This window comes from Kryptolebias marmoratus, linkage group LG3 (genome assembly GCF_001649575.2).
Source record: "Kryptolebias marmoratus isolate JLee-2015 linkage group LG3, ASM164957v2, whole genome shotgun sequence".
Lineage (NCBI taxonomy): Eukaryota > Metazoa > Chordata > Actinopteri > Cyprinodontiformes > Rivulidae > Kryptolebias > Kryptolebias marmoratus.
In genome coordinates this window covers 22,699,569-22,708,314 of record NC_051432.1, presented here as the reverse complement: position 1 = coordinate 22,708,314, position 8,746 = coordinate 22,699,569, and the positions used below count along the sequence as shown (strand labels likewise).

General features: G+C 38.5%; 1 protein-coding gene across 1 annotated transcript in view; it reads left to right on the top strand.

The window, feature by feature from the left end:
* Positions 1-8,746, top strand: part of LOC108241457 (complement C3) — a gene marked incomplete in the record, with an annotated part of 58,614 nt that overhangs the window by 2,151 nt on the left and 47,717 nt on the right. Inside the window, 20 exon segments of the mRNA XM_037974723.1 lie at positions 1-43; positions 123-314; positions 422-577; positions 699-828; positions 1,116-1,184; positions 1,393-1,590; positions 1,675-1,786; positions 1,942-2,030; positions 2,140-2,279; positions 2,978-3,190; positions 3,750-3,813; positions 3,908-3,997; positions 4,164-4,370; positions 4,499-4,574; positions 4,693-4,852; positions 5,018-5,113; positions 6,833-6,983; positions 7,481-7,566; positions 8,158-8,235; positions 8,363-8,518. Of these exon segments, the coding sequence (XP_037830651.1) occupies positions 1-43; positions 123-314; positions 422-577; positions 699-828; positions 1,116-1,184; positions 1,393-1,590; positions 1,675-1,786; positions 1,942-2,030; positions 2,140-2,279; positions 2,978-3,190; positions 3,750-3,813; positions 3,908-3,997; positions 4,164-4,370; positions 4,499-4,574; positions 4,693-4,852; positions 5,018-5,113; positions 6,833-6,983; positions 7,481-7,566; positions 8,158-8,235; positions 8,363-8,518 (2,506 nt within the window).

Sequence of the window (8,746 nt, the reverse complement as noted above, 5' to 3'; positions counted from 1 at the left end):
CCTAAATCAGCAGCCAACCCAACCCAAGGACATCACATACTTGGTGAGAGATGTTTGCTTTTCTCCTCTGAACGGTGCAAGTTAAAATACACATGTATTAATATGCAGCTCTGTGTCCTCAGATCACAAGCAGAGGCCAGCTGGTGAAGTCTGAGCGTTACCAAACAAAAGGACAAACACTTATTTCCCTCATACTTACAGTCACCAAAGAGATGTTGCCATCATTCCGCATCTTAGCCTACTACCATCCAACTGATAATGAAGTGGTGTCAGACTCAGTTTGGGTGGATGTAAAAGACTCCTGCATGGGATCAGTGAGACACACAACATTCAATTAGCAACATTAAAAACAAGACACACAGATGTTAACCATGTATGGGACATATTTACAATTTATTTCTTGGTTTTTCTTCACACATAGTTGACTTTGGAATCAGCAAGACAGGTTCCCTCCTATGAGCCTCGCAAGATGTTCAGTCTGAGAGTCACAGGAGATCCAGGTGCCACAGTGGGACTGGTTGCAGTGGACAAAGGCGTCTATGTTCTAAACAATAAGAACCGTCTTACCCAGAAAAAAGTAATTTCTACAATGGTTATTCATTTTTATATAGGTTAGGATTATTTAGAATAATTAAGAACAATAACAATGTCATGTCTTGTAACCCTAAGCCTGGTCTGTTTACTTTGCTGCCCTCCAGATGTGGGACATTGTGGAAAAGTATGACACCGGCTGCACACCTGGTGGTGGAAGCAACAGTATGAATGTGTTCTTTGATGCTGGACTGCTGTTTGAGTCCAATACCGCCTCAGGAACTCCCTACAGACAAGGTGATTATAATGCTTTCCTTTTTTTATTATTCCTCTTCTGAAATTAGGGTTTACCATCATAGTTTATTAGGTTTAGTTACCTTCTATGAATTCAATAATTGTTCAATTCATTCACAGGTTATAAATATGACTAACATGACTGAAACAACCTATAAAAGTTTTTGCCTTATGTCTGTTTTGTTCTTTTTTGTTTTTTGTATGCATTTTCAGATCAAAACACCATTCTAGATTACAGAATGTTAGTTTATTTAAAATGCTTTTTTTTCTGTCTTTTTTTTGTCTTTTAGAGTTGAAATGTAAAACAGCATCCAGACGAAAGCGAGCCACAACTATCCTGGAAGTCAGAACCTCCCTGCGTAAGAAACACATTTCTAAATCATCAAATACACACGTATAAGACATTTCATTCATGTATCATCATTTTAATTCTTGTCAGGCTATGCATTATCAAAAAATCCCAAAACATGTTAACTTCATATTAATGACTAAGCTTGGAGAAGATTTTAAAAAAACATTTCTATGACTCAATCCATTATTTCATCCACAACTCCTTTTTCTTGTCAGTGAGTAAATATGGCGATGAACAGCAGCGTAAATGTTGTTTGGACGGCATGAAGGAAATCCCACTTTCATACACGTGTGAGCGGAGAGCAGAGTACATATTGGATGGTCAAGCCTGTGTTGATGCCTTCCTGAACTGCTGCAATGAGATGCAAAACCAGATAGTTGAGAAGAAAGAAGAAAACCTTCAATTAGCTCGCAGTAAGAAATAGAAACAATAGAATGAGAGAAAGCATTCACATTCTCCTAAAAAAAGTAATGATATCTGATGTAATACCATTTTAGGTGAAGAGGATGACAGTTACACGGACAGCAATGAAATAGTTTCTCGTACCAACTTTCCTGAGAGTTGGCTGTGGTCAGACATCATTCTTCCACCTTGTACTCAAGCCAACTGGTGAGTCATTTAAGACATACGCACCCCTGCACATGTACACACCCGCCTACATTAACACACACACACACACACACACACAAGTCGGTCAATTATTTTCTTAAAGTACCATCATCTAGACCTGCCTCTGACAGAGATTGCACTTTTCTGTGTTTCAGTCACTCCACATCACTGGTGAGAAATGTTCCCTTGCAAGACTCAATCACAACCTGGCAGTTCACCGGCATCAGCCTGTCAAGAACGCTTGGTGAGGAGTAACTAACTACAGTTTGTGTTTTTGTTGCTCTTATCCCATCATTTAAAGGCTTATTCTCTTTCATTGTTGCATCATTTTTGTGTGGTCTCTCATCTTCAAGGACTCTGTGTCGGTGAACCATTGGAGGTAATCGTCCGTAAGGAATTCTTCATTGATCTCCGGCTGCCTTATTCTGCTGTCCGAGGAGAGCAGCTAGAAATCAAAGCAATCCTTCACAACTACAGCCCAGATCCCATCACTGTAAGTCATTAACTAGTAAATTTTACACTAAAACTAGAAGTAAGGGAGATTTACATATAACCCATGAGTTTTCCTCAGGTACTTTAGTTTCCTCCCAGCGATCAAAACATGCATATTAGGTTATTTGGATATTGAACTTTGTTATGGGGTGGCACAGTGGTGTAGTGGTTAGAGCTGTTGCCTCCCAGCAAGAAGGTTGCAGGATCACTTCTTGGCCTGGGGCCTTTCGGGGTGGAGTTTGCATGTTCTCCCTGTGCACACGTCGGTTTACTCCAGGTCCTCCAGTTTCCTCCCACAGACCAAAAACATGCATGTAGGTTAATTGATGACTCTGGTGTGAGTGGGAGTGTGAATGGTTGTTTGTCTCTTTGTGGCCCAGTGATGAACTTGTGACCTGTCCAGGGTGTCCCCTGCCTCTCACTCAGTGACTGCTGCGGGTAAAGAAGAAGCGGGTAAAGAAAATGGATGGAACTTTGTTATGCGTGTGTGTTTGGATTGGTGTTTGTCCTGTGTGTCTGGATGTGGCTCTGTGATGGAATAGTGACCTGTCCAGAGTATACCCCTCCTGCTCACCTGGAGATACAAGACATCAGCTTTTAGTCACCCTAAACAGCATTTAGTGGCGAAAGAACATGGATGAATGCATTGAGTTTCATATTATTTTATATGTCTGTGTCTTTCTTTGTCTTGTTTCCAAGGTTCGTGTTGAACTGATAGAGGAAGAGAACGTTTGCAGCGCAGCCTCCAAACGTGGAAAGTTCCGTCAGGAGGTCAATGTTGGGGCCCATACCACGCGATCAGTGCCCTACATCATTATTCCCATGAAGGAAGGAGAACGCAGCATTGAGGTCAAAGCAGCTGTTAAGGACTCATATCTCAATGATGGAGTTAAGAAGAAGCTGCGGGTGGTGGTAAGAGAGATGAACTACATGAATGCCAACCAATAAACCTACTTGCACTATCTTTGGAAATAAGATTGGTTTTAATGCTGACTGTATTGCAACTTTTTCACACACTATTGGGATTGTGGCCAATTAGTTCAATGGTTCCTTTATGAGAGCGGAAAATTTCTCTGTCTTCTTTCAGCAAATATTTTACTTACTATTTTAAAAGCCATTAGGCTTTTCATGGGTTTTCCTAATTATGCCTAATGAGACATGGGTAAACTCCAGTCATTATATAGAAGCCGCTAATAGATCAGTGATACAAAGAGCACAAAGACCTCAGTTTTGAGCATTCAAAAAGCATCATTGCAGATCATTGACAAAATAATATTTTCAATTCATTTAAATGTGAAATAGAAATGGCAAGTGTAGAAAACTTGAGAGTGTTTGAATACTATGAACTTTTGAAAAAGCACCAGGTGATGCTGTGGTTAAACTGTATCAACAAGAATGATTTATTATTACTTTGATAATCCAAAATTATTATTATATATGTCACATGTTTTTCCCATCTTAATTTTTTCAGCCTGAAGGTGTGCTGGTTCAGTCTGCTGAGATTGTAACTGTAGATCCAATTGCAAATGGAAATGGTATGTTTACACACCAACAATGCATTGAAGTTTTTTATTAATCTGATTTTTTTTATAACCTACTAACTGACCCCTCATACTTTTTTTCTTTTAGATGGCAAACAAGTGGTAACTTTGAACAGTAACATTCCCAGGACTGATTTGGTACCAAATTCACCAACAAGCACACAGGTGTCTGTGACAGGTGAGACATGCTGTTCAGTCTGGGACACTTATGTGATACTTGAACAATAAACTCTGCTTTGGCATTGTTGTAATTAGATAATTGGTGTTTGGAACTTCTGAGTGTTAGCTTAATGGTCTCCATGTTATTTTTTACGATTTTGTCCTCTGTGTGTCTCTACTTGCAGGGAGAGAACAAGTTTCCGGATTGGTGGAAAACGCCATCAGTGGAAATTCGATGGGTACATTGATTCGAGCACCTGGAGGCTGTGGAGAGCAGAACATGATCTACACGACCCTGCCTGTTATTGCAACCACATATTTGGACAAAACCAACCAGTGGGAAACTGTGGGCTTCCAAAAACGTAGTGAAGCCATCCAGCACATAAAAAATGGTATTCTCACATACATGAAAACAGAAACAGAGCTCATTTCAAAAAACTTCTCTAAATGACTTTGAGTGAGTAGGGGAAAATAATTAAATTTCATTCTCTAAAAAGGTTGTGTTTTTTGCTATGTCAAGGCTACAAGCATCAGTTGCAGTACCGTAAAAATGATGGGTCTTTTTCTGTGTGGACTCATCATTCAAGTAGCAGCTGGTAACGCACTGAAACATTCACTGAATTATAACCATCTTAACTTTTACACATGCAAAAGCAGATTTTAAATAGAAATTAATAAAACTTATCTGCTGCATCATCTCTTCTCTTCCTCCAGGCTGACAGCATATGTTGCCAGAGTGTTTGCTATTGCTTACAATTTGGTGGCAGTGGAAAGTGACCATATCTGTGGTGCTGTGAAGTATCTGATCCTCAATGCTCAGCAGCCTGATGGCATGTTCAGGGAAGTTGGAAAAGTAATACATAAAGAGATGATGGTGAGTGCACCAGTGCATACATTATTTATCTTTATCTCTAATAAAATACCTAGTAATGAAACTGATGATGATCTGCCTTAGATAAAATAATGTGTAGCTTTTTAGACATGATGACGCTGTTTACAACATGTCTCTGACATGTTGGTATTGTGTGTCGATGTTTAGGGTGATGTGCATGGCAAAGATTCAGATGCCTCCATGACAGCCTTCTGCCTCATTACCATGCAAGAATCACGTACAATATGTGATGCATCTGTTAGTGTAAGTACTTACCTGCAGTGTTTTATCCTTTCTTCTTCTTTTTAACACTCTTTATTTATTTAAACTGAAAATTTTCTTCCCTATAAGTACAATATGTTAAGGAATTAGAATAAGGATGCTGCCATGAATAAAACAAACAAACAACAAAAAGCAGCAACAATTACATCAATTAAATATAAATACCAGGGTATAAAGCAGTGATCACTAATTGGTGGACTGCGGCAGGACCTCCTTCAGGGTTGGGGGTGAAGGTTGGGAGGGGTGGTGTGAGGCGGAGGCATCCACCCACATTTTACCGAAGAATGAAAACAACAGGAGAATCAAGATCATAAAATAGAGCCAATTTAATCAATTTTGTCATTTTTTAATTTATTAATTCACTGAGACGGTAAACTAATTCTGAGGTAGGGGGTTTGAGCCCAGGTTGAGCCAGAAAAAAGAAAAACAATAACTGTGAAGTTAAACTAAGTCCTCCTAAGATTTTTAGTCTGACATCTAACCTAAAATTAACAATACAGAAATCAAAGCAGAGCCTCGACCTACCTCACTTTTATATATGTCCCATTTGTATTTTTGCTTATTGGTAATTAAGTGAAGATGTTACTTTGTATTATATATGCATGTTCATATCAGAATCTGGCTTGTTTTTAACACAGAGATGCCTGTGGTCCTAGAGATCATGGGCATCCAATATTGACTTTTGGCCTTGTCCTTGTGCACAGAGATTTCTTCAGATTCCTGAAAGCTTTTGATTAAATTATGAACTGTAAAAGATGAGATATTCAAAGTCTTCTCAGTTTTCATTGAGAAAATTTTTCCAATATTTTTAGTTTTTCACAGACTGGTGAACATCTGCCCATCCTTTCTTAGGAGGTTATGATCATACATTTCAACTTGACTGAAAGTGGGATTGTAAATAAATTAACAGAATTTGTAGTTATAAGAAACAGTTTTTAAAGGTCTATAAAACAAAACTTATTGCTACTCAACATCTGTGCATCAAATAAAATGACGAATAAATGAATGTTGTGTATAATGGTGTTTGATTAATGGGATTAATTTTCCTCTAACACTAACAACATAACATTAGGCTTGACATATGCTGGTGTGGATTCTCGGTCATACAGGACATGGTAAATTCAAAATGTTTTATTTAAAAACAATACAACTAGACTTCTGCTCTGTAGCTGAAGATGTTTTGACTCCCATCTGGGAGGCGTTCTCAATTCAAAGCTGGAGAGTGCGACAATGACCTGAACGATTCTCCGTTGGGAGGGAAGTGAACTTATCTGCGCGTGAGTCTAGATTACATAAGGTAGGTTTCCATGCAGTCCAAAGCCTGCACCTCCACACTCTTCAGCTTTGAACTGAGAAAGCCTCCTGGATGGGAGTTAAAACATCTTCAGCTACAGAGAGCAGAAGTCCAGTTGTAATGTTTTTTTTTTTAAGTTTTTGAATCAGGCTTGACAACTGTGAGGCTTCACATGGAGTAACTGTAACTCTTTAATTAGGACATTTCAACAAAGCATTATACTGTGGGTCCAATTAGTGTTGAGTGGTGTGCAAATAAGATCAGTTCAACTCATATGAAGAAGAAGGAAACTGAATTGTTAAATGGAAATAAACGGTTAAGCTTTTTGTGTTCATGTTGGTGTCTCTGGGTGACTGCCCATTAATCCTTCATGCTCCCATATTCTTTTCTTTTTTCTGTTTGTTCAGAGTCTTCCATCCAGTATCGACAAATCAATCAGCTACCTGGAGACACGTCTGCCGACTCTCACCAACCCTTATGCCGTTGCCATAACATCTTACGCCCTGGCCAATGAAAACAAGCTGAACCGGGACATTCTCTACAAGTTTGCTTCTCCTGGTATGTGTTTATTACACATTTTGAATAATCTATTACGATGTGCAGCACTTTTCTGCTCAAGCCACACTGAAATGTAGAGTAACATGAAAAAATTCTTATTGCATATAAAATAATATCATAAAGACTGAATATGCTCAGAAGGCAATAAGAAAAAGTAAAAAAAATATTTTTAACTCTTATATAATTGTAACTCTTTTAAAGAAATTAGAAACAGAGTAATTTACAAAAGGTATTTGAAGAGGTTGTGGAGAGTCAAGTCCTCAGTGGTACTAATGGTCATTGGCAAACTCGGTGCTGAGACACCCAAACTGGAAGAATGGCTCCAACAGATCCCAGGATTAACCTCAGAGATCTCTGTCCTAGGAACAGCTAAGATACTGAGCAGAACCCTCAATCTCCCAGGCCTCTGGTAGAGGACCGGAACCGCCCATGTGGAACAAACAGGGCGAGGTGGGAGTTTTTATACACACGTGTTATAAACTGTTCGTGTCTTCTAGAGTTATCCCACTGGCCTGTTCCTGGAGGGAAAATGTTCACGCTAGAGGCAACAGCTTATGCTCTTCTGGCTCTGGTCAGAGCTAAGGTAAGCTCGTCCAAGTATGTTTTACAAGCAGATCACACTTACAAATAAAAGTTGGAAAACCTATACTAGAGTACTTCAGAAGCAATGTTTAACTTAAAATTTCTGTATATAATAAAAATACAATTAGCAAATTAAAACGATTTCCACATGCACTTTTATTTGAGCTAAAAATTAGTTTAAAAAAATGTCTGATTCAAGAACATTTTTTGCTTTGTAAAACAACACCTTATCTGAAAGTTTATATCACTTTGAGCACTTATTTTCTCCTGGGGGGTGAAGACAACTTCAGTTAATTGGAAGATTTGTTTAAAATATATCAAAAATTAACTTTCTGGCAATTTAACTAAAATTTATATTATTAATTTTAAACAGTTTGACTCTTTTACATCAGGTGATTGTTTACATTGTTACTATTTTTCTAAACTAACAAAAATTCACATTGCTAACCAACCTAAACTAAGATTGTTTGAATAGCTGTCCACTGCATGTACGACGTTGACTGCTCAAAAGTACTCAAGTACACAACCCCACACTGAAACAATTAATTAACATTTAAATTAAACAAATACTTGAATATGTATTTCATTATAGGCCTTTGAAGATGCAAGACCTGTTGTCAGATGGTTCAACAGCCAACAGTTTGTTGGTGGAGGGTACGGATCAACTCAGGTAACACAATACTTTCTGTTAACATAAACCTCTGCAATTGCTTTTAACGAAACTCTACCCTGTTTTAGGTTAATTTAATTATTTTTTAAATTTTCCTTCCTATTTCTTGCTTTTTTTCTGTCTCCAGGCTACTATAATGGTGTACCATGCTGTAGCAGAGTATTGGACCAATGCAAAAGAACCAGAATACGATCTGAACGTGGATATTTTGTTGCCGGGCAGATCGAAGCCTGACAAGTTCAGCTTTAACAGGGAAAACCACTATACCACAAGAACATCTAAAGTGAGTTAACAACTATCACACACACAGCACTCTGTAAATGTTTATACCCGGGGTGTCCAATCCTGGTCCTCGAGGGGCACCATCCTGCATGTTTTACTTGTTTCTCTGCTGCAACACACCTGATTTGAGTCAATGGGTGATTAACAGGCTTCTGCAGAACATGAAGAGGTGATTTAACCTCTGAATCAGGTGTGTTGGAGCAGAGGAAACAAGTAAAACATGCAGGAT